A 27,279-nucleotide genomic window follows, 5' to 3' on the forward strand; every position below is an offset into this window, starting at 1 on the left:
GACCAAGATTATTCTATTGTGTTATGTTAAATTAAGGTAAAGACTAAAAGTTCCCCACCCTGTTCTAAAATTCACCTAAAAGCAACTAGCAGAATAAGGGCTGAACTTCAGCCCCTACTTTATGCTTTAAAATGCAAACCAAGGTCAGCTGACAAAAATGAAGAACAAGGGAAGAAACAAAGATGACACATAAGATAGAGATTTTTAAGTATCTATTCGGTAGGTTTTGATAATGGTAGAAAACCAGTTCAATTTCACCAGCAGGAATCATTCATTCATTCATTCATTAGTGCCCCCTCAGGAATCCCAACAAGTATCAGAGATGGAATCACTCACTGTTTTATGGTATAATAGCTCTGGCAAATTACAAAAAAAAAAGTAGAATCTATCAAAACAAGTAGAATCTACCTTTGAATCTAGCTCATGAATAGAAATACTCAAAAAACACCACTTTTATTCTACCACAGATTAAATATGCACAAGGCCTTGGAAGGTGGTCTATGCAGAGTCCTGATCTAATGACTGGAATTATACAGGGTAAAAATATTCAAACATAATGTCTAATTTTGGATAACAACTTGCTATTAGTGTTGTTATATTTTCATTATAAACATCATGGCATCAACATGAGGACATATCCTGAACCTCTGGCTAGGAAAATTTAAAACTTCTTGGTGGCAATTCAATAATTATCATCATTCATATATGATGGTCACAATGAAAATGGGAAATGCTATCATTAAACATCTAATTTTGTCTTTTCACTAAAATTAAGGTTGGTCATCCCGGCTGGCTCCCTCCTCTGTAAGATTATCTAAAGTCCATTTTAAGGGCAGGACAGAATTTCCACCTAGCACTATGTTCATTCACCTATCAATTTTCCAAACAAAGTAAATGCACACAGTGAACCCCAACCAAGGAAAATTCTCTCATTAAGAGAAAAAAATCTACATCCTTGGAAAAATTTCCCCTACAATATTTTTCATTTATTGCTCATTTTAATTTAGAATACTTGTTAAAATATATTTTAAGTTTTAAAACTTTATTTTGAATATTTCTTTCCAAGATCCATTTTACTAAAGATCTGTGCATTTGTTTTTCTAAATTATACTTCTGAGGTTATCAGCATTGCAGAATGGCCTTCAAAATGCAAAGACTGCTTAGGTTTTTGAGGCAGGTGGATTTTTTAATATCTTCCATGTCAAAACTGGGATACTCCAAAAAGCCAAAAAAAATTATAATATGCACCAAAAGTCATGGGCTTCAAGGGAATGAGTTAACAAAGAAAGTCTTGCCTTATCATCTCTTCCTCTTGCTCTACAATCCTTGTCTCTACTTGTAGAGGGTTTTTCACCCTTGGATATAGGATGTGCTCGGCCTACAGGTCCCCGGGCTCCTACTCCCGGCATTTCTTTCCTCAGAGGTCTTACTTCTCGATTGGGACGCCTTATCTGAGGTGGAGCTCTGACAAGAAAAAATTGAAATGAAAATTAATCAGAGGCAAAAGTATTTCAAATACTTTAGTCAATAGAACTATTAAATCAAGAAGCCCCAAATGTCAGTTGTTCCCCTTTTGCCAATTCATGGCTACAACTATTAGGTCAGTTTTTAGAAGTGTTTTTCCAAAAAAAAAAAAAAAAAAAAAAGCGCTCTTCTGTAAAATATACCAGTCCACACAATTTTTAAACACATATAAATATGTATAACAGCAATTACTTTGTCAAAAATAACTACTAATCACCAATAGAGGGCAACAGACTATTTCCATCTAATAATAGTATAATGGAAAGCCAAATTACTTATTCATTACTGTCCTAGGCCAAAACTAACTTAAAAAAAAAAAAAGCTTTTAAAAATAATATTAAAGGTCAATTACACTTCAGTTTTTACAAAATCATTAAAAGCTGAAAGGACAAGAATTCAAAATACATCTATTTGCATAGTTTACTAATTTATTTACAATCAAAATGATTTCCTCTGCTTCTGTATTGGAAAATCCAACATTTCAGTCATCAAATTGTAAGCGGTAGGGCTAAACAATGAAATCTTGTTATATACAAGTGAATTTATGTGTGAAAATGTTCATGTTTTGACGGTGTCAAAAATAAAAAATCACAGGATCATTCAAATTACGTATGTGCATGTGCATGTGATTTAAGAACTTTGAGGACTATGTATAGTGAAGGATATTAACTAGATTTGTGGTGGTTTTCACAATATATAAAAACCCTGAATCATCATGCTGTATACCTGAAACTAATATAATGTTGTATGCCAAATATAACTCAATTTTTTAAAAGTTACAATAAATACATAAATGTAACAATGCACACAAAGTGGTACATTTTATTTCATGTAATATGAAATCTGTTAACAGCAAAATTCTGAGATTTCTGAGCACACTACTTCAGGTCTCGCTTTGGGTATTTGGCGGGGGGCGGGGAACACTATATGCTCTGTGCCTAATCTTTGTTCTTCCTTGGACTGTCTCTGCCTCTGTTTTCCTATTTTTACTCTCTCTACCATTCTGCCTTTATATCTGTAGCCCTTCAGATCCCATACACATAGTCCTTTTTTTTACCCATATGCCATACCTACTATTATCCCTTTCCAACTCCATGCTTTTAATTCATCTAACTCATCATGGAGTCTCTCTTCCTGATAGCAGAAGTGACACCTGTATGTAACTCGGAATCCAGCAAAACAGGAAAAGAAGATGAAAAGCCAGGAAGGATGCAAACTCGAGGCCACAAGGGTGAAAGACCGCTGACATACTGCGGGTCTAGTAAAGCATCTTCAGGCTGCTGGAATTAGACCACTACGTGAAACGGCTAAGGGTAAGGGAAGCTGGTGAAAACTGGATGTCTACTAGGTTATTACATGCCAACATCGGAGTTCAGTCCAGCTAAACATTTACTGACCACCTATCAGGAGGTATATGGCCACTAGTTTGCTAGGCCCTGGGAGAAGACCAAGATGAATAAGCAATCTTGTGAAAGAAATCACAGAAAAGGGACTGGAGAAGAGTGTATAGTACAATGGCTATAAGGCATTTTCAAATATAAAGATATTACCATGGTATTAATTCTAGTGCATGATTAATCTCTTAAGCATCTGCCAATAAAATAAAAATGTGATGAGACTGATTAAAAAAACAAAAACAAAAATGTTACATGCTCTGTTCCTACTACTTCACTACAACCACTATTTTTCAACTGAACTTCTGCTCCATTTTGATGAAGGTGTGGAAAGTAGTAGAGCAGAACTTTTATTTTTATATATTTGTGCAGGCATACATGACTTTCCTGAATCAGGCCCACCAGTAAGGTCCAAAGACAATGAGAGCAACAATCTCCAGCACGCAGAACGCACGTCAAGTCTACCCTTCTGTTAGCAGCTGCGTCTGCTATTCAAATACTCTGTCATTGTCTGTGGGCCTGCTTTCTAGCCACACAGCCAGCCTGAAGCTTCTGCTCCCTGACAGCAAGCCCGTCCCTTCCAGCTGCATGCCAAACAGCTGGTGAGCTGCTGGGCTTGCCCCGCTAGGCCTCACTGCTTAGGGCAGAAAGGTGGAGAATCCCGAAATGCTTCTTCAGTCGCCTCAGCTTGTGCTTTCCCCGCCCCGGCCTGCTTTCTAACAGTTGCTTGGAGTCCCACTGTAGTCATTTTGCACATGCATCCGGCTCAGGAAAGCGGTGCTGGAAGAAGAATTATTTCAAAGCTCTTGCACTGGCGGCATTCCAAGTACATGCTGCTGCTGCCCTTGTCCTGCCACTCAACATTCTGACAGGCTCATAAATGGTCTGCATTGCTCCAGAAGCCAGGTGTGCCTAGCGGCAAGTCGCACATCTCACGAAAGTGTGCCTGCTCTGTGAGTCTTCAGTTCCATCTCGCTGCAGGTTGACATTGTATATGTAACAGACTCTGTCAACTTCCCAAAGGACATCTTTGATTCTGCTCTGTACTTCCCCCATTAGCACGTCACTGCACAATGTCATGCTTCAATTTAAGGACTCAGTGACAGCTTCCAGGCTGGATAAAAATATAAGTCTCATGGCTTCTTTTACTGGCCTCTTTTGAAAGAGAGACATCAGTAAGGTTACACAGCCTCATCAACCTCTGCCCTGAAGGTCAAAGAGAAGACAACACTGTACTAGCTCCCAGTATTCCAAATGTAGAAAACAGCTGGTAGATCCACAGATCAAACACTGGGTGATCTAGACTGTGCCCAGGTCTCTATTTCCCTCTAGGAATGGGAAGAAACAGGCCTTTTTCTATCCTAATTTCCTCCAAAATCCAGTATTTCCCCTTTCTAAACCATATTAACTATCACTATTATATGTAAATATTCTTATCAGCACTGCTTGTAATAGCCAGTACCTGAAAATAACCCAATGTCCAGTATCAGAACAGATACATAAATTATTATATATTCCCATAATGGATACAATATACATGCGAACATGACTTATAGCTACATGTAACAACAACAGATGAATCTCTGGACCGGAGTGTTGAGCAAAAAAGTAAGTTCAAAGGACACAGACAGTAAGCAACATAGGATACCATTTGGGGACACAAATATATGTACTAAACGTAAAGAGAGGCAAGGAAATAATAAATCCCAAGTTCAGCACAGTGTCTTACTCTGAAAGGGGAGTGGAATAGGATGCAGAAAAGCTCATAAAGGGTCTTCAGAGGTTAAGAGTACAGTTCTTTATCTTACACGCTTTGGGAGGTACATAGAAGCTACTGTGATTCCTTATACCTTACATAAATTTTAATTATTCACATAATCTACTCAGCAGTTAATAAAACTTTAAATGTGATATACTACAACAACACTAAGTAAAAGATCTAAGCACCTAAAAAGTGAAATTACATGGGCGCCTGGGTGGCTCAATCCTTAAGCGTCTGCCTTCAGCTCAGGTCATGATCCCAGGCCCCTGGGATCCAGCCCCGCATGGGGCTCCCTGCTCTGGGGGAAACCTGCTTCTCCCTCTCCCACCCCCTCTGCTTGTGTTCCCTCTCTCCCTGTGTCTCTCTCTGTCAAACAAATAAATAAAAATCTTAAAAAAAAAAAAAGGTGGAATTACAGAATTCTACAAAGTTTTTGTCATGTTCCAGAAATACACATGTTCTAGTGACATGGGCTCAGAGTTCCCATCCTTAGTTGACCTTCTAGATTACTGCCTGGCAAATCTCCATAAAACATCAGGCAACAGAGAGAGAACTATCTATATTATAGCACCACTCTTCTTTGGTTCCGCAAATCAAAGGGAAAAAGACCTCTTTCAAAGAGGCCCTTCATTCCACACCATATTAAGAAACAGGGTCTAAGACACTAAAACAATTTTCTCCAATTGTTATATACGCTCCTTCTTACGATTCCTATCTATTGAGCTCTATTTCTTCTAGCATTCTGTTTAATGATGATTCTCATTTTTTGTTCATACATTGTTAGAATTCTATATAATTAATTTAGAACAGGTCCTAGATATGTCTAAGAACAGAAGACAGATTGCTTGAAGTTAACTACTGGAAAAGAGAGAAAAAAAAAATCTTATTTCGCCATTAGATTAATCTATAACCTATAAATCCAGGATTAAATAGAGAAACAGGTCTTTCCCTGTCTAATAAAAAGATAAAAAACATAAGTTCCAATTAGTTCATAATAATACTTTTGCTATAAGAACTTTGAGTAAATATATGAGACTTCTGAGTCTAAGAGAAGTTATTTGTTAAGAAATCAGGAGGCAAAAAACAAAGCTTAAATAGAAATGAGAGGACCGAGGATTTGAAGTTAAACATTAATGATTAAGAATTTTACTGTCCACTCTCATCAAATACATGACTGCTATTTTTTCAAATCAGTAAAGTTATTATTTACCTAGTAAGTATAGGAACTGTGCTGGATGTTATACTGACATAAAAACACTGCAAACACTATTCCTGCCTTCACATAGAACAGCATGGTAATCTGAAGTCAGCATTAGACTTACAATCCAAAAACCTGGATGCCTTTTTACTCCCAGGTCCACCAATTACTGATTATATAAGCCTGTCACTTAACATCTATAAGCCTCACATTCTTCCTCTGTAGGTGGATGACAATACTTCATAAAATTTGTAAATCTATTTTTCACTGATATAACATATATTCAGTAAAATGTACATATATTACACAACTCAATAAGTTTTAATACCATATAACCTACCTGTAGATAAAGACATAGAACATTTCCCAATATCCCTGAAAGCTTTTTCATGGTTCCTCTTAGCCAGTATCAGCCAATAAGGTCAACATTATCCTGACATTATCATATATTAGGTTTGCCTATTTCAGTTTCAGAAAAAATGGAATCCTACAGTACATACTTTGTGCTTGGTTTCTTTCTTTCAACATTACCTATGAAATTCATCCATGTTCCTGCATGTAGCATGAGTTTATCTTTCTTCAATGACAGGCAGTAGTCTATTGTTTAAATATAATGACAACTTATCTATTCTACCGTTGATGAGCATTTAGTTGTTTTCCATTTGAAGGTATTATTAAAGCTTCTATGAATATGGGGATTATGTTCATGGTAAACATAAGCATTCATTTCTTTGAAGTTATGTCCTCAGGAACAGAATTGCTGGATCACAGGGTATATGTAAGATTAGCTTTAGTAAATATAGCCACACAGTTTTCCAAAGTGGTGATGCCATTCCACACTCGCATCCGCAGTGTATGGGAGTACCAGTTGCTCCATCCTAGCCATTCTGATGGGGATGGGATGTAATGGTATCTCATTGTGCCTGTACTTTGTCTTTCCTGAATGACTATGGATGTTGGGCACCTTCTCAACAATACTTATTGGCCACATAAACATGGTCTTTTGCAGAGTAACTTTCCAGTCCCGAGTCCACTTCTTTTTTTTTTTTTTCAATCAGTTTTCTGACTTTTCTTATTGACTGTCATTCTTTATATATTCTAGATACAAGTCCTTTGTCAGATATATGCATTGCAAAGATCTTCTCCTAGTATATGGCTTGCCTTTTCACTCTCTTAATGGTGTGTCCCCTCATGAAGAGAAGTTCATAGTTTTAGAATTCTGATTTATCAGTCTTTTGTATTTAACACCTTAGTGTCCAGTTCAATAAATTTTTGCTACCCCCAGATCATGATAATATCCTTCCATGTTTTCTTCTGGAAACCTATCCTTACTACCTTTTACATTTTAGGTAACGCTTTATTTCAAATTAATTTTTCTACATGGTATGAGGTAGGAGGGGTCAGGACCCCCCCATAAATATTAATTAACCCAGAAGCATTTAGTGACAGGACTTACCTTCCCCTACTGAATAGGACATCTTCTCCATAAATCAAGAGAATTCACAGAAGCTAACCTTTAATGATAAGTTCTAGTTCCAAAAAAGAACTTTAGAAATTTTAGTTTTTTGTGATCAGACTAAAAACAAATATTTTATTATGATATATCCAGAAGTCTGTTCAAAATACTGATTTTTTTCAATAAATACCTGAAATCTTAATGAATGCAAGACTGTATGCTACCCAGTATGAAGTCCACATTAAATCTTCCCTCATTATCTAACAAACAAATCAATCACATCCAGAAATACATTGAATGCAGGTCATGCTGATATGAGTTGTTTTGTAATTTCTGTACAGGGGAAATTTCTGTACTCTTTAGAAGCTTACTTTGATTTTTAAATAGTTCAACTTGTTAAAGTTAAAAAATGCAAAAATTCAGTTATTTCTTAAAACTTTTAAATACAGCTTATAAAACTTTTCCTATGCACAAAAGTGGCAGATTTTAGAAGCCATTTTTAAGGTGCTTTTGCATAATGTTTAATACCATTTCATACCTGGTTAATTAAATGTCACCAAAATTTTTACCTACATTTATAAATGTAATATATTTTATTTCCTTCTTAGTTCCTCAACTGTCTTACTCAATAAAGCATATTAATTTACATATAAGTACTTTTATAAACCTAGTAAATTGGCCTTAAAAGTAAGATAAGCCTTGGGGCGCCTGGGCGGCTCAGTGGGTTAAGCCTCTGCCTTCGGCTCGGGTCATGGTATCAGGGTCCTGGGACTGAACCCCACATGGGGCTCTCTGCTCAGCGGGAAGCCTGCTTCCCCCTCTCTCTGCCTGACTCTCTGCCTACTTATGATCTCTCTCTCTCTCTGTCAAATAAATAAAATTTAACAAAAAAACAAACAAAAAAAAAAAGTAAGATAAGCCTAAACTTCTCCTAACATTTCCCAAAAGTACTTAACATAAATTAGGTAACAACAACAACAAAAAAATCACAGATCTCCATTATTCCATAATTTGTTCTAAATTGGAATTGCATGCTCACCATCCTCACTAGCCACAACAAATATGCACATATTCCTTAACAGGAAAATATTATTATTGCAGCTTTGATTCTCTTAGACATTATATTCTTGGTTCTAAATCTTCCTGGAGTTGAAAGATGCTTAGCCAGTACAACACTGTGATTCAACATCTCTATACATAATGCTGTGCTCACAGGTGTACCTTCCATCTGTCAGAGCCATTATGACACCACCGATTCTATTCCTTATGCTTTATTACACTTCATCCTTATGACTTACTCTATAAATGGAAGCCTATACCTCCAACTCCCCTTTCCCCATTTTGCCCATCCCCCTAGGGGGATGAATATTATAAATAAGGTGGTCAGGTAAGATTTTTTAGGTGACATGTGAACAAAGACCTATATAAGGTGAGGACATAAGTCATCTAAATACCTAGTGGGGATGGGGTAAGGGCTAGGGGAATGGGCAATGAAAACTACAGATATTTTTTGAGCACATACTATGTGCCTGGCTGTTCTTTACACTTTACTTGTATTCAATCATACAGTTCTCAAAATAAACCCATGAGGTTAACTGCAGCATTGATCCCCAATTTACAGAGGATCATGACCTGAGCCAAAAGCGGACGCTTAACCAACTGAGCCATCCAGGCTTCCCTCGAGTTCTAAGATTATTCTTATTCTGAAAACACACAGACACAAAACAAATGAGATAGCCCCTGTTTTGAAGATAACCCTAGTAATAGTATTATTGTCTTCTGGCTTATATCATCCATCTGACTATATATAGGTTACTGGTTTTTTGTCTCCCATTGTTTTCCTGATTGTGTTTTTGTCTTTGGTGTTGAACAGTTTCGTGATGGCTTCTCTAACTGTGGATTTATTTTCATTTATACTACTTAAGACTTGTGCTTTTTTGTTTCAAATTCTTCATGCTTTTAAAAACCATCTTAAGCATTCATTTTATATTCTATAACTAATAGTTCTATTATCAGAAATTATTGGGAGTTATCTTTTTTTTTTTTTAATTTCTGCTGAGAGAAAGACTGAATGGCTTGTCCTCACAGACACTAAGTGACAAATTTAGGATGAACCCTCAAAGTCTGGCTAATTATCAAGCTCCCGGCAAAGGAAACAGCCTTCCTAGAATCTGAGCTCCTGGAGGGCAGGAATCTTCCCCCTACTTTTTGCATCCATAGGGCCTAGTATACAGTGGGTGCTGGGTATGTTGAGTTGAACTGAAGACAGAGCAGAGGGATAGGGACTAGAGAACAAGAAGTCAGCAATAAGAGAAAGAGAAGAGGCAACAATCGAAAAAGAGGAAGGAAAAAGAAATACTGTAATGTCACAAAAGCCCTAAGAAGAAAGTTCCAAGGTAGAAAGATGGTAACCATTGCCAAAGGTTACAAAAGTTAAATACAGTAAGTCTTGAGAACAGGCATTCTATTATTAAATTAGGAAGTGATCTTTAAGAATTCAGTTCTAATACCGCAATGATGGAGATCCAAGATTTCTAGTTATTCCAGAAAGCACAGCTGTGAAAGGTGATACAGGTACAGTACACATGACAGCAGTTTGCCAAAAGAGCAAAGAGGGGGGCTGACAGCAGCTCAACTGCAGCAAGGCAAAGACTTTTCCCCAAAATTTAAAAGTAATGTGTTAGGATTTCATTCTGACTTACCACTATCTTGTTCCCATTCCTTAGTTTATCTCTAATGAATTAAAATTTCTATCTTTCAGTTGTCTGTTCTGTAACATAAAAAAAAAAAAAACGGTAGAAATACCAAGTTTTTAGGCACTTATTGTAATAAATGTCTAGAATTCCAAAATAAAGATTTCAGATGAGTGACTGAGTTCTACAACATAAGACAAATGCTCCCTAGAGAAACTTACACAAAAGAAACAAAATAATGAAAGGACTTCCCACTCTTAGGATTTCGACCCTGGAAAACATCTGCTCCCTCTGTCCTTACTCTCAAATGACCTTGCTTGCTTTTTTCCCCCTCACTGAAATAACCAGAAGAGAACTTCCAAACGCTCCCCTCTGGATCTAGCCAATTCTCTACACCCACAAGCTGTGTAACTAGGGGCCTTCCCTCCAGTTACTTTGAATCAGATGCTCTTGTACACTAGACCGTCTCTTCCCTGTCCGCTCCAGCACATTGCCCTTGATGTCTTCCCCTCCATCCCGGGCCTCGACAGTTCCCCCCTTCCCTTGCCAGATGCTCGCCAGCCTACAATCACCCTGCCAGTCCTCTCCTCTCTAAAATAACAAATCTTGACTCTGTGTCTTCCGCAACTACCACTCAATTTCTCTACTCCCCTTGTCAGTAATATTTAGTGAAGTATTACATGTACTCATTGTTTTCAATTCGTCTCTTCCCATTCTCTGAACCCACTCCACTATTCAACACCATTCCATGAAAACTATTCATCACAGTCACTAATGAGCTCCATGTTGCCAAATTCAATACAATTTTCAAATTCTTATCTTTACCTACATGCAAAATTCAATGAAGTTGCTTAATAGAATAAAAACCTCAATTTCCTCTAAAAAAAAAAAAAACAGATAATTACAGTATGGATGGATGGTTGTGAGAATTAAGAAATAAAGCATGTAAAGAATTTGTTAGCACAGTACCTGATTTATAATCAGGATCTCAATAAAGGTCAGTGTGGTTAATCAACACTGCTAGCTGCATTCTACCCACAATCTAAAAATAAAGCCCACTCTATCCTCCAGAAACAGAATTTTGGAAGAGAAAGGACTCTAGAACGTTTTTTAAAAATGAGTATAATCTCAACCTGCCAATCATATTAGACAAATAACCTGTTTCACCATATAAAGAATGACATTAAAATGTCCTTCTTAAAATTCCTTACTTGCTGATGATTCCTAAATAACTAACACTAACTCCAATCTCTCCCAAGTTCTGGTTCTCATTTCCAGTTCCTATTAAACAGCTTGATCTAAAAATTTAATCATCTGCTCCAATTTTTCCCTCAATCTCTTTATTTCATTAATCACAAAATCCTATCCATTTTATCTCACTAATGGCATTCACATTCATTTTCAAGACCATATGCCTAAGACGGCAAGGACTGTGTCTTATTCTGAATCCCACCATATCCCCAGCATAGTACCGGCATAATATATGACACCGTACTAGGCATATAATAGATGCCGGCATCCTAGTTCAAGATTTCCAGGATGCCTGCATTATTTTCTCTTACTGGTTTCTGGAGGCCAAGATCTGTGGGGGGTGTCTATTACATTCATACTTTCCACAAGGTCAAAGATCATGCCTAGCATATGATGTATGTTCGTAAAAATATATGTTGGCTATATCAATGATACAGTGTTTTTCTTCCTAAGACTTCAAAACAATTTTACAAAACAATCTCATCATAATATACATTTTATAGGGGGAACAATGAGGCGAGGAGAAGGGAATTTAATGTGAAGGACTACTCAACTAGTGGTGGAACTGTTAAAAACAAAAACACATACAGAAAACTTACTCTCCTGCCTCTTAACCCCAAGAAAATAACAGCAAGAGCCTGGATGAAATGCCGGTAAGAATGAGATGGTAGCCTACTCTCTATTGGTACTTGACACTGGCCTTACTTGATCTTTTTCCACTACAAACTGGGACTTAAAATACTAGCAGTAACTTAATTTATTTGGGTACCCAAAGAAACAAAGCAACAACTGTAATACCAAGTCAGTAAGAATTTCCTCTTTGCTGGAATTCTAGAGAATAGCACAAATTGGATAAAAAACAATCTTACTATTTCTATATACAGAGAAACACAATATGCCATTGTCCTTGGTTCCAGATAAAAGAACATTGGAGGGCCTATTAGAGTTCTATTTTACCTATACAGAATAAGCCAAATGACTAATTTCAGGGCTCCTATTCTTACTGCCATCTGTCCCAAGAGCTGTAACTTAAAAAGACCTAACATATTTATTAAGTTGAATAAAGAATGCTTTATTGAATACATGCTATTTCAAATATTGCTCCAATGCAGGAAATCTGTTCCACTGCTCCAGATCTCATGAAGAGAGACTTCTTTCAAATGGTCTCTTTTAGAGAGAATTCAACTGCATGCCTGGGTAGCTCAGTCAGTTAAGCATCTGCCCCGGCTGAGGTCATGATCACAGGATCAAGATCATGGGGCTTCCTGCTCAGTGGGGAGTCTGCTTCTTCCTTTCCCTCTGCCCCTCCCCACTGTTCATTCTCTCTCTCTCAAATAAATAAAATTTAAAAAATAAACAAAGGGAATGCACTTAATAAACTTAATGGAAAATATCATAAGTAATTTAATACAAAGTACCCTTTAACTTAGGACACTAAGAATGATCTGGAAGCTTCATCTCTCTGGAGTTTAATTCTAATACTGCCACTATCTCCCATCATAAACCATTTGTAGCTCAATTTCCTCACATTTAAGACAATGAATCTAATTCATTTTCAAAGATTGTTTTGATTTATCCAAGCAGCTGCTGGTGATTTAAAACAGGATGGTGATTAAACTCAGCAGAGGCATGACATATAAGGTATAACTTGAAACAATGTGGCAAACCACTGCAGGAGACCACAGTCTACAGATTACCTTGGTGCGCAGAAACAGGGATAGAGAAGTTTTGTGTTAAAAGTCCATTAAGTAGGGGCGCCTGAGTGGCTCAGTGGTTTAAAGCCTCTGCCTTTGGCTCAGGTCATGATCCCAGGGCCCTGGGATTGAGCCCCACATCAGGCTCTCTGCTCAGCAGCGAGTCAGCTTCCCCTTCTCTCTCTCTCTCTGCCTACCTCTCTGCCTATTTGTGATCTCTGCCAAACAAATAAAAAATCTTAAAAAAAAAAAAAAAAAAGTCCATTAAATGAAAAAACAGACCCAGAAGCAGGGCTACCAAGTTAGTAGCTAATGCTGAATACATCAGACGCATCCCAGAAACTTAATACAAAACAACGTAAGTTATATTTTCCTACTGATTCACACTGTAATTTCAGTGTGATGTTCCAAAGAAAAAAAATTAACTATATTTAAAATATCAATACTCATTTCATTATTTGCAGCTTCTTTACTCTCTTACAATCTCTAACAAAAATTTAACCAAGTAGATAACAGATCTATATATGTATTAGGATATATAGATATATATTAAAACCCACAGACACCACTGAATGTGTGTAGGAAAGTAAGGCAGTAAAATGGACATAAATAAGTTGAGAGGCACCTGGGTGGCTCAGTGGGCTGGAGCCTCTGCCTTCGGCTCGGGTCATGATCCCAGGGTCCTGGGATTGAGCCCCACATCAGACTCTCTGCTCAGCGGGGAGCCTGCTTCCCCCCTCCTCTCTCTCTCTGCCTGCTTGTCTGCCTACTTGTGATCTCTAATAAATTTTTTAAAAATCTTAAGAAAAATAATAATAAGTTGAGAAGATTTGGGTTCAAATCCTGGTTCTGCCACTTGTTCAGATGACTTTGGGAAAATAAACTCTATAAGCTTCAATCTCATCAGGTGCAAATGGGGTTCATAATAAGAAGTTAGCAATAGTAATATGGGCAAACAATAATAGTAGCTATTTCGTGGGATCACTGGAAGTTTAAATAGGATAATGCTTATGAAACATATGATTAGTGATCAATAATTAGTGATCATAATTAGTTGTTCCCTGAAAAGGACTACCAACTTCACAAAACCTGGACAATTAAAAAACAACTATCTTCTCTGCCAGAGTTATTACAAATGTTTCAGAAAACAAAGGATTTATGCAGAATGAGCAGGGAGGAAAATTATCCTTTTTTAATTCTGTTATTCCCCTATTATTTATCTGAAAAAAAAAAATGGTAGTGCTTTATTCCAGAGTTGACCATTCATTTTAATTATTCATTACATGTCAGTTACGGTCTTATACATTAAACTCTTCTAATTAATTCCATGAGGTACAGATTATCATTTTACAGATAACAAAACTAATATCTGGAGAGATTAATAATTCATTCAAAGTCCAGAAGCAAGTAAGTGGCAAGAACAGAATTCAAACTTGGATCTCATAGACTTAAGTGGCTTCCCATTGAACTAAGAATATCTAAGGAATATACCCACTAATCACTATCTCTAGGTGAAAATTTCATTATGTTTTGTTTTATGTGACCTGTAGAAGACACAAACTTGTAAAAGGAGAAAAATATCATACAACTCTAACCTCCCAAAACTTTCAACACTGAACTTACGATCTTAGTATTTATTTATTTTATTATATTAGCCCATGAATACTCAAGGTATTACACAGAATTCCTTCAGTAGTAGAACCTTGTGAAGTTGTTAGGTGTTTTTCCATGGTTGTTGATGATACACGTCAGAATGGGACTCTGTCCTCCCCGCCACCAGACAATATACAGTCTTGGATTTGCTTTTTATTCTGATCCATAGAAAAAAAACATACTATGGATAGTATGTAATGGCCACATACAGGGAAAACTTTTATTAATTTAGTATGGAGAAAGGAGGTTCAGAGAAATACATTCTGGTCCATTCATCTGTTGTTTTCATTAAGAGTAAGGATTAAAAACACAAGCACAAAAATAAGTAAGATCTGTGTTATAAGCAGCTAAGGGAGGACAAATAAAAGGAAATAATGGGCTAATGTTTCTCTAATAAGAGAAGTTTTCAGGTAAGTGTTCATCAATGGGCAAATGCCAGCCACACTTTTTTATTCAATTAGAGCCACAAATATTAGAGTTACTATCTGTGGCCACTGCTTTTTGAAATACATCATGGTGCTCCAGCAATTCAGTACAGATATTTCCTATATTGTAAATTATTCCCAGGACTAAATGACCTCACTGGCAAATTCTACCAAACATTTAAAGAAGAGTTAACACAAATCCTTCCCAAATTCTTTCAAAAAAATTTAAAAAAAAGAGATCGCTTCTAAACTCATTTTACAAGGCCAGCATCACCCTGATACCAAAGCCAAGAAAACTATATACTGATATCCCTAAGGAATACAAAAAAAAAATTAAGATTTTGTTTCTTTATTTGAGAGAGAGCAGATGAACAGGGGAGGGAAGGCATGGCATGAGGGGCAGAGGGATAGGGAGAAGCAGACTCCCCAGTGAGCAGGGAGCCTGACTGAGCCACCCAGATACCCCAGGAATATGAAAATTCTTAAAATATTAGCAAAATATTAGCAAAAAAATTAGCAAAATATTCCCATTGAATATGAATTCAACAATACATTCAAAGGATTATATACCATGACCAAATGGGATTTATGTCTAGAACATCAGGGCAGTTCAACACACAGAAATCAATAAATGTGATACAATACATTAATAGAATGAAAAATAAAAATCATATCAATATCTCAATAGGTGCAAAAAAAAAAAAAAAACCCTCCACAAATTGGGTATGGAAGGAACATACCTCAACATAATAAAGGCCACACACAATTAAGCTCACAACTAACATCATACTTAAAAGTGAAAACGGAAAGCTTCTGCTCTAAGATCAGGAATAAGACAAGGCTGCCCACACTCATCATTCTTACTCAACATAGTATTGGAAGTTCCTGCTAGCACAATTAGGCAAGAGAAAATAAATGGCATCCAAATCAGAAATGAAGAAGCAAAAGTTGTCATTATTTGCAGATGATATTATCTTACGCATAAAAAGCCCCAGAGACTCAACCAAAATTCTCTTAGAACTAATTAACAAATTCAGAAAAGTTGCAGGATATAAAAACATACAGAAGTCAGTTGTGTTTCTATACACTAACAGGGAAACCTCTAAAAAGAAAGACAACAATCCCATTCACAACAGCATCAAAAACAATAAAATATTTAGGAATACATCTAACCAAAGAAGTGAAAGAATACTTTGAATACTACAAAACTTTAATGAGAGAAATTAAAGAAAACACAAATGGAAAGATATCCCATGTTCATGGATCAGAAGATTAATATTGGTAAAATGTCATCTACACATTCAACACAACAATCCCTATCAAAATTCCAATGGCATTCTACACAGAAATCAACAACAACAACAACAACAACAAAAACTTCTAAAATTTGTATGGATCCACAAAACCCCAAATAGCCAAAACAATCAGAAGAACAAAGCCAGAGGCATCACACTTCCTGATTTCAAACTATACTATAAAGCTTTAGTAATTAAAACAAGATAGTACTAGCATAAATACACACATGGACACCAATGGAAGAGAACAGAGAATGCAGAAATAATCCCTTGTATTTATAGTCAACTAATAGTTGACAAGAGAGCCAAGAATACTCGATGGGAAAAGAATGGTCTCTTCAACAAATAGTGCTGAGAAAATTGGATACCCACAGCAGAAAAATAAAATTGGACCCCTATCTTACACCATTTCATAAAAATGAACTTAAACTGAATTTAAAAGACTTAAATATAAGACTTGATATCGTAAAACTCTTAGAAGAAAAAACATGGAAAGAAACTCTTTGACATTGGTCTTGGCAATGATATTTTGGATATGATATCAAAAGCACAAGCAACAAAAGCAAAAATCAAGTGAGTCCACAGCAAAATAAAAAGTTTCTGCACAGCAAAAGAAACAAATCAAAACATGAAAAGGCAACCTTATGAATGGGAAAAAATATCTGCAAAACATGTATCAGATAAGGGAGTTAATATACAAAATATATAAAGAACCCATACAACTCAACAACAACAACAAAATCCAATTAAAAAATGGGCAGAGGGGCACCTGGGTGGCTCAGTGGGTTGGGACTCTGCCTTTGGCTCAGGTCATGGTCTCAAGGGTCCTGGGATCGAGCCCCGCATCGGGCTCTCTGCTCAGCAGGGAGCCTGCTTCTCCCTCTCTCTCTGCCTGCCTCTCAGCCTGCTTGTGATCTGTGTGTGTCAAATAAATAAATAAAATCTTAAAAAAAAAAAAAAATGGGCAGAGGAACCAAATAGATATTTTTCCAAAGGAGACATCTAAAATGGCCCACAGGTACAGAAAAAAAAAAACTCTCAACATTACTAATCATCAAGGAAATGAAAAAAAAAAAAAAAAAAAAAAAGAAAAAAAAAAATAAAAATCAAAAAAAAAAAAAAAAAAAAAAAAAAAGGAAAGGAAAAAGAAAATGCAAATCAAAACCACTATGAGATACCATCTCATGCCTGTTGGAATGGCTATCATCAAGAAGACAAGAAGAAAGTGTTGGCAAGAATGTGGAAAAAAGAGAACCCTTTTTCACTCTTACTGGGAATGTAAACTGGTTCAGCCATTATGGAAAACAGTATGGAGGCTTATCAAAAAAAATAAAAACAGAACTATCAAATGATTCATCAATTCCACTGTTGGGTATATATCCAAAGGAAAGGAAAACATGATATGCAAGAGATACATGCACTCCCATGTTCACTGCAGCATTATGCACAATAGCCAAAATATGAAAACAATTTAAGTGTCTATCAACAGATGAATGAATAAAGAGGTAAAACACAACATACAGTGTCTATCAACAGATGAATGAACATAATTTATGTATATGTAATGGAATATTATTCACTCATGAGAAAGAAAGAAACCCTCCCATCTTCAACAACACGGATGGACCTTGATGGCATTATGCTAAGTGAGATAAGTCAAACAGAGACAAATACTATAGGATATCACTTATAGGATCTCACTTATATGTAGAATCTAAAAAAAACAAAATTGTAACAACAGAATTAAATATCAGGGGCTGAGGAGAATTGGGAAGATGTTTAAGAGTACAAAGTTGCAGTTAGTAGATTAATAAGTCCTGGAAATCTAATACACAGCACAGAGATTATATACAACAATACTGTATTTTAACTTTCAAAGGTGGTAAGAGACTATATCTTAATTGTTCCCACCAGAAAAAAAAAAAATTACATGACATAATGGAAGTGTTAGCTAATACTACCATGATAATCAAACTACCATAAAAATATATATATCTCAAATCAACACACTATACACCTTAATTCACATAATGTTATATGTCAGCTATATCTAAATAAAGTTATTGCAAGCTTTTAGCTGTAAACTAGAAGTATATTTCTGAATTAATGACTTTCAGAAAAAAACTGGTATTTTATCACGCAAAATTTTCAAGTTCCGATAAATCAAAATGGCATTATTTCTTTTCCTCGGTATTTACTCTGGAACTTCCATGGTAACAACCCTTGGACTCCTGAAACGTTGCCTTTTAAGAAGATAATGATTACCTTAATGCAAAACACCTGAAGTGGTTACATCTGCGAAAAGGGCTGTATTGTTGTAGACCTTAGAATCATCATCCAGTGTTTGTATAATGGGAATCATAAAATTATCCGTAACTCAATGGAAAAAACCCTGAAGGAATAAATTTAGCCACTTCTCACAGTTCTTTAAATGCTTTTAAAAAACTTCAAGAGATCAACAAGTTAAACACATGATCACAGCTACTGACCAAAGAAAAATTTATTTTCTATGATGCAACACTCTGGCCACAATACCACTTCACAATCAAGGAGACTGAAAGCCAGAAAGCCCTAAAGTCGGATCCTGGCCTACCCTAACTTATAGGTCAGGGTCTGTCAGGCCTCAGTTTCCTCATGGTGAAAATAATGGAATTATTCATTCAACGTTCACTGAATGCCTACTATGTGCCAAACACTGTGTTAGCAATAAAATTTGTTATTTGTTTTTTTTTGTTTTGAGAAAATAAAAACATGGTCCTTGCCCTAGCAAAGCTCCTAATTTTGTGAACAAAGAAATGCAACGTGGTAACTGCTATGCACAAAGCTCTGTGTTTGAGCAAACTGAGAAAGCCTGCAGAGAGAAAATACAGTTCAGCTGAGAATGGAACAAGGGGTATGAATATGAGTAGCCCAGATGGGGATCATGGGAATCCCCTTAGCAAAGAATAGACCGTGCAAAAACAAAAAAGACAGGAAAAAAACGAGAGACAGGTTTAATGTAGATGACACATAGGCTGCACTACAGGGAAATAAACTTGGAGCCTTATATGCCACACTAGGGAATCTGACCTTTAACTTTTAAGGAATGAAAAGGTTCCTTCTACACTGGGACTCTGGAAACTGGCTGTAGGCCTGACCAGATGAATCCAATTTGTCCACCATTTCATCTAAAGTTGTCAGAATCTTTTAAAGCAAAAAGTTTTAAAGCAAAAAAGCCATCCATGTTTTGATGCTGACAGAAAATCTAAAAGACCTCACATAACTGATAAATTTTAGGACTAGCAGCAGATTTAAATTGTTATGATTTACAGTAGTAAAAATTCTAAAAGATACATGACAAATGATTTACTTCTGTATCAAAAATAAACTCTGCAAACTATCAGTGTGAAAACTAAACAAGTATTAAATTTGCATACCCCCCAAATATTTTTTCATACTTCATTCAAATAAAGCTTCATTCTCTTCACTCTGAATATCAAAATTAACTATAAAAGTACCTAAAGAGAATATAAAGTCCCATTTACCTGTGTTCTGCAGGTACAGGGGGCGGCCAAACAGCAGGATCTCTAAATGGTTCATCTTGACAAGACACAGGGAAATCTGGGGGCTTGTCAATTTTAAAACTTTCCAAAGTGCTGACAATACTTTTAACTTGTTCGTATTCTTCCAATAATTCCTGCCGAACCTTAAAGAAAATAACCTCTATGCTGTAAACTGTTTAAAGTTTATATGAATGTCAAGTAATAAATTGCTATAGAATGCTAGTTTCCTTGGGGCACCTGGTTGTGCCATCGGTTGAGTGTCCCATTCTTGGTTTTGGCATAGGTTCTGATCTCAGGGTCATGAGCCTGAGCCCCATTGTTAGGCTGTGTTCAGTGCAGAGTCTGCTTGAGATTCTCCCTCTCCTTCTGCCCCTCCTACCTGCACAGACCAGCACACTCTCTCTTTCCATCTCTCATAACTGTCTTTAAAAGAAAAAAAAAAAAGAATGCACATTTTCTCAATGTCACTCAAACTATGCAAAATGAGTCATTACAACATATTTAAAAAACAAAGAACTATTTAAAGTAATATAGATAGGAGGGTAGGAACTGGATTGAAAAAACACATTACATACTTTTTTGCAGGCGAAGTATGTTTTTCAAAATGGAACTCTTATGTCTACTAATAAATGTGATGACCATTAATGTAATTTTAAAACAAGCAACTAGGTCAGTAACAAGTTAACCATTCCCAGAAATCTAAAATGTTATGCTAAATCCTTTTACTATATTTATAAATAGCTTTCAAAAAATTATCAGCCAGAATTTTTACCAGCATTTCCTACTCATAATATCATTAAGTATGAAATGCCTGAAAACCTGCATCTGAAAACCTTAGGTGCTGGAATACTAAGCATTACCAATTTCCAACTTTTATTTAAATTCTCCATCTAAAATCTGAATTCTTCTGGACTTGTTTAAATTCTTTCAAGTGTTGGATAAAGTTAATTTTGAGTTCACAGGCAAGATTTTTTCCATATTTAAGAAATTTCACTGAGTACCTACTATGTGGAAATTCTTGTGTTTTCAAACTTTGAGATGAAACTAATTTTCAAAGGCAAACAGATAATGGATTGAAAATTACATTTATGAATTCATTTTAACAATTCTAATTTGTTTTTAACCAGAAAGCACACTTTACTGTAAAGCAGAGAAAAGAAAAATCTAGGTAAAATTCAACTGCTAATATATGCAATTATATACTTGGAGAAATGAAATTAGAGAATTTAATGGAAATAAACATAGTAGAAATATCCAAATAGAAATGGTCACTATTTAACACAATTGACAAACTCTCCAAAATATTTCCAAGCTAATAAACCACTCTTGCCTGTGGCTAGTATGTAGGACAGAAAAAAAACACAATTAAAAATTCAACTCGAGTTAAAGCAAGTATATTGTTCTCACTCAAAATAATTTGGTAATGCTTAAGTTGGAAAATAAGCCAAATTTACCCTAAAAACTTAGTGAAACATCAATTTCTGACATGGAAAAATTAAAAGAAACGCTTGAAAGGCATTAGGACATTAAGTGGAAACTTCAAAGAAATGCTTGACTTTGTACTTTTAATTTTAAAAGGATTTTAAGTTTTAAGAATAAGTGGGGAAATTCTAATTCAAGTTTTTATTAACTGTACTAGTATATAATCAAGTTGTACAGTCAAGAGACACAGCAAATATATTAGTTTTATTAGATTATTGACTCCTTTGTATTTGTAGGAAGTCTTTCAAAAGAAGAGGAAACTCTCTTAATGGAAAAGTTTTATGAAATGGGTCAAAACTACATGTAAAAATGAAAGGGAAAAGGGCAAGTAGAAATACCTTATATCAAAAATTTGTAATTACACACAACTAAGTGACTGATCATGAAAATTTAAAAAACTGAAAGTAGATTCAATTAGAATACCTTCAAAATATGTCTCATGAAAGCTATGAAAAATATATAAAATATTAACTGAGCAAGACAAAATTATTCAGAGTACATTTTAAATATATATATACTTATATATATATTAATATATTTCAGTATTTGGACAAATAAGAGCTATTTACAAAATCTCCAACTAATTTTCCAACTCTAGGCTCTCAAGTATAATGAAGGACTGCCCTCATTCACTGAATACTGGAATGTGTCTTACCTGTTGCCATTTGCCTTTGACAGCCGGGTCTCTGACTGACAGGCAATGTCTCTGAATCTGCTGTATCACCCCCTGGTAATACACCATCGATGAGTCATAGTTTCCAAGAAGTGCATATTCTCTTCCTTTCTTTGCATTGTCACAAATCTCAGCCAAATTCATCTTCCTCCAGAGATCTACACAGAATACATAATGTCTTCTTACTAAGTTTTCGGCACCAACTTCAGAACATTTTTTCTTATTCTTTAAAATATCTGCTTAAAACTACTTTCAAAGTCAAAATGGTTCTCTTTCTTTGAGGTTATCTGAATGCATTTTATAATACTGAACAAAGTTTCTAATTTTGGAAGTGCAAAGGATATCATAAAAGAACACCTAAGGATATAACACAGAGTGAAGTTACACAGCTCTGAACTATTGGCTTATGTTAAAGGTACATAAATTGGACACTAGTTCTCCTTGCCCATTTACAATTACCATAAGTTGTAATAACAATAAGGATGAACTTGATCATATTCAATTTATTCCTGACAATTTAGTAATAAATATGTGAATATCACATATTTTTTCCACTGAAAAAACTGCAGAAATTAGTTCTAAAACATTTTGGCCCCCAAAACCAGAAGTCCTACTTAAGGAATACATTTTAAAGGAACAGCCTATAGTTGTCCATGCATAATTTATATGTATTTAAATTATTGTCCCACACAACTTAAATCTAAGCAAAAAACCAAGAATTAAACTACCTGAGCCCTTTTTACTCAACTTACGATATTCTATGATTTTGTCTATAGTTTTCTGTCTGTGCAAATTACTATCATCGATCTTTTCCCTTCGACAGATGCTAGGAAGAAGAGTTATCATCTGAACCTCTGGTTTCCACCAAAGCTGTCCAGCCCAGTAATTCTGAGTTTTCTTCCTGACTTCCCAAACCCATTCAAGAATCATCCAAGGCTCCTATGCAAAGATACTTTCCGTCCAAGACTACAAGGAATAGGAAGTTCAGAGATACAGTAGAATAACATCCAGGAAGAGTCCAAATTGTCCTACTCTTATTGTATAGAACAGTAAACCAATGAATCCACTTAGTAGAGAAAATCAAAGTATCTCTCCATGCCTAACCCAGTCAAGAAATGAACAGATATTTCTCCAAAGACATACAAATGGACAAGAGACATATGGAAAAAATGCTCAACATCACCCAGCATCAGGGACATACAAATCAAAACCACAATGAGATACCACTTTGCACCTATTAGAATGGTGAAAATTAACAAATCAGAAAACAACAAATGTTGGCAAGGATGCAAAGACAGGGAAACCCTCTTACACTACTGGTGGGAATGCAAACTGGTACAGCCACTCTGGAAAATAGTAAGGAAGTCCCTCAGAAAGCTAAAAATAGAACTACCCTACAACCCAGCAATTGCACTACTAGGTATATACCCCAAAGATAGACATGTAGTGATCCAAAGGGGCACATGCACCCCAGTGTTTATAGCTGCAATGTCCATAATAGCCAAACTATGAAAGGGCCCAGACGTCCACTGACAGATGAACAGATAAAGAAGATGTGGTATACATACACAATGGAGTATTACTCAACCATCAAAAAAAATGAAACCTTGCCATTTGCAATGATGTGGCTGGAACTAGAGGGTATTATGCTAAGCAGTGTTAAGTCAATCAGAGAAAGACAGTTCTATGAATTCACTCATATGTGGAATTTAAGAAACAAAACAGAGGAGCATAGATGAAGACAGTGAAAAATAAATCAAGATGAAATCAGAGAGGGAGACAAACCTAAGAGGCTCTTAACCAAAGGAAACAAATGGAGGGTTGCTGGTAGGGGAAGGGGGGTAGGAGGATGAGGTAACAGGGTGATGGACATTAAGAACAGCACATGATGTAATGAGCACTGGGTGTGATATACAACTGAGGAATTACTGAACTCTATCTCTAAAACTATACACTACGTATAAATTAATTGAATTTAAATTTAAAAAATATTTCTCCATGCCTTTCTAAGGGAATTATATTTTGGTGTTACTTAGCCCTTTCTCTCTACCTCTTCTCTATTCTTAAGCAGTTCAAAAACTCTTCCTCAAAATTAAGCACATCCAGTTCTAGGCACTTCCAAAGGACTCCACTATATTCTTAAAAATAAAGCTGTTTCCTTTATGTTTTTTGATATATTATTTGTCCCTTCACCCAGCATAAGTTCCAGGAAGAAAGCATCTATGTTATTTGAGAATCAAACTGCAGCAAAAAGTACACTACTTTTGCAGTTAGAAACTAAAGCATTCAGGAGATTTACCCACATGGAAATCATGGAAAACGTCCTGTTCAAATCAGAACAGTAACACCAAGCAATAAAGTCTTATTACAGAGAATGAGCTGTAATTAATAAATCCAGTAGAAACAAAGCTGTTCCATGTATTATTTTCTTGTAAAGTCACTGTGACACAAAACAATAATTCTGCTAATATGTGCAGGTACACAACTACGCAGGATAAAAATATCTTGACATAAAGCAAGGGTTTTTAAGATTTTATTTGACAGAGAGTGAGCACAAGCTGAGGGAGCATCGGGCAGAGCAGGGAGAGGGTGAAGCATGCTTCCCACTCAGCAGGGAGCCCCATGCCGGACTCGATCCCAGGACCCTAGGATCATGACCTAAGGCCAAGGCAGACACTCTGAGTCACACAGGCACCCCAGCAAATTCTTTCTACAAAGGGTCAGACAGTAATTATTTTAGGCTTTAAGGGCCAACAGGTAAAGTTGAGGAGATTATATAAATACTTAAATAATGAGAAAATTTTCCATAATTTTTATTGATAAAATTCAAAATATTATAGTAATAACTGCTGAGTACAACTTTTTGTAAAACCCATCTCCTTGTAAGAACGAAGCTCTTTTGTGGAGGAGGATAATATTCCACTTAGTTGAGATTCAAAATTTGTGTTCCCTATCGTCGAGATTAATTGCAGGGGCACCTGGGTGGCTCAGTCAGTTAAGCATCTGCCTTTAGTTCTGGTCATGAGCCCAGGGTCCTGGGACTGAGACCAGACCAGCACAGGGCTCCCTGCTCAGCGGGGAATCTGCTTCTCCCTCTCCTTTTGCCCCTCCCTGAACCCTTGTGCGCTCTCTTGTGCGCTCTCTTGTGCGCGCATGCTCTCTGTCATTCTCTCTCTCGCCCTCTTGCTCTACTCAAATAAAGTCTTTTTTTTTTTTTTAAGAAATCGCAAACGTTTATATGGTAGTGCTGCTTTTTAATAAATTTTTATGTATTTCATGTTTGAAAATGTCTTTTTACCTAGAAAGGTGCCACTGCATACATATGAGTTCAATGTCCATTGTTTGGAAGATATCTACAGACTTTATTCTTAATATTTGTCTTTCAGCATGTCCTTACATTGCAGATTAATCACTTCCAATTAAAGGTTAAGGTGCAAATTAAATGGATTTTGTAAAATGGTAATTTCCTTTGCATTTGCATCGAAGTCTCTCAGAAGGCTGCTGAAATGGAGCTCAGATATGATCTCCAGGAAATTTGAGTGACATCACTTCTTTACCTTCACTTCTGATGGCATGGAGAGAGCTACACAAAACAGCTTAATATTACTTGTGATTTAAGCAACACTAGTTGGCATCGAAATAACTTTTAGTTTTCTACATAACCACTGTTTTGCTGGTAATTTTAGGTTGAGTACATTAAGAAACATGATCAAGTCTGCAGCAAAAACTGATTTCCAAAGCCATTCAATGTTCAGTAACAGTGGTTGAGAGCAGTTCCTCTCATTCAGAAAAACCTCAATTCAGCCCTAAGCTCAAAAGACTAAATTAAAACTTTACCACTACTAAGCCACTGAACTGCAGTGTGGTAGGGCAAGTCAGGCTACTCAGCTTCTATTTCTGATTAAAATTCATGGAGCTGACAAAGATTAAGTCCACAAGAGCAACACTCTTGAGTCTCGAGGCATGACAAGTTCTATATTGCATAATATATTCAAATATTCTCTGCAAAATACCTGCTGATAAATAAAACAATAAAAAAACAGATTTTTAACCACTCTACAATTTTGTAAATTACAGTTTTGTAAATTTGTTCACCTAAGCCTTTTTCTGCTCTACATGTATTTTTTCCACCATCAGTTGGCAACCCTGGCAGATTCCACCTCAGGTCATGCACAATTAGTGTTTCTGAACTTTCTGTAAATTTTTTGTTTGTAATTATTCCATGAACACTGTTTTTAAAACTAGTTCTTCAAAAACTTCAAACCTAGAATTGACTTCTTGAATAACAACACTTGAGCTGTACTGGTAACCTCTGTCAATCCAGAAAAGCCAAGGAAAACCACTCAAAATCCTCTGCTTTGTTTTTTAATTGATTATCAATGTTCTCAACTCTTCCAGCAACTGTTCTCACCAAAAGGCTAATAGCTCTGAACAAGTTTATTTTCTCCAGACACATTTCTTTGGCCACTACAATCAAACAGGATTTAGTTAAGGCACCATCAGTAAACAATTTCCTTACTTGGCTAACAAATGAGATGCTCAGAAACTTAACCTCAGTGCAGCCTGATTTTCATTGTTAATAATTTTGGGAAGAAATTCTGCAATGATAAGATATTCCTTTTTAAATGTTCTAATTTTTCCAAACATTATTTTCCTGTGAGATGGGAATACTCTGATGAGTGATTAGTCTGGTAATATCAGTGTGTACTGTGTATCTTTTAGCACAGCTATGGTATCACTGCATAATAATCAATACTCTGTCATCTAATTTGACAATCCATACTCTAAGGTACTCTAGAAGTATAATATGCCAAGTCCATTTTTTCTCATCTTTTCTTGTTTCAACGTGATGGGTAAAGTGCTGGATAATAAAGTAAATGGTCACCGAATAGTGATATGCAAGTTACTTAAAACAGTGATTATAGTGCACCAAGCAGCAGCACAAAACATTAAGAATGTTGCAAAATCTCTGTCCCAACTACTCAAACTCACAAAAGTTGCCATAAGTAATATGTGTGGCTGTGTTCCAATAAACCTTTATTAATGGACACTGATAACTGAATTTCACTTAAGTTCTACATGTCACAAAATAGTATCTTTTGACTTTTTTAACCATTAAAAGAATGAAAAAACCATTCTCAGTTCATAGGCCATTCAAAAAAGTGGCTGGCTAGATTTGGTCCCCAGATTGTTATTTGCTGACTCCTGCTTTCAGCTTCTATCTTAAGAATCTGGGA

The 27,279-nt window shown here is 35.9% G+C and overlaps 1 protein-coding gene across 5 annotated transcripts in view; it reads right to left on the minus strand.

Annotated features, from left to right (window-relative positions):
* The window catches only part of KATNAL1 (katanin catalytic subunit A1 like 1), a 73,361-nt gene that overhangs the window by 31,858 nt on the left and 14,224 nt on the right, over positions 1-27,279 (minus strand). For all 5 annotated transcript variants that reach the window (XM_032879987.1, XM_032879990.1, XM_032879989.1 and 2 more), the window contains exons 2-4: positions 22,025-22,200; positions 19,870-20,030; positions 1,296-1,464 (exon numbers count right to left, since the gene is read on the minus strand). In XM_032879987.1, the coding sequence (XP_032735878.1) occupies positions 1,296-1,464; positions 19,870-20,030; positions 22,025-22,186 (492 nt within the window). In that variant the 5' untranslated portion in view covers positions 22,187-22,200. The remainder of the gene's footprint in view (positions 1-1,295; positions 1,465-19,869; positions 20,031-22,024; positions 22,201-27,279) is intronic.

This window comes from Lontra canadensis, unplaced genomic scaffold (genome assembly GCF_010015895.1).
Source record: "Lontra canadensis isolate GAN:19392208 unplaced genomic scaffold, GSC_riverotter_1.0 scaffold67, whole genome shotgun sequence".
Classification (NCBI taxonomy): domain Eukaryota; kingdom Metazoa; phylum Chordata; class Mammalia; order Carnivora; family Mustelidae; genus Lontra; species Lontra canadensis.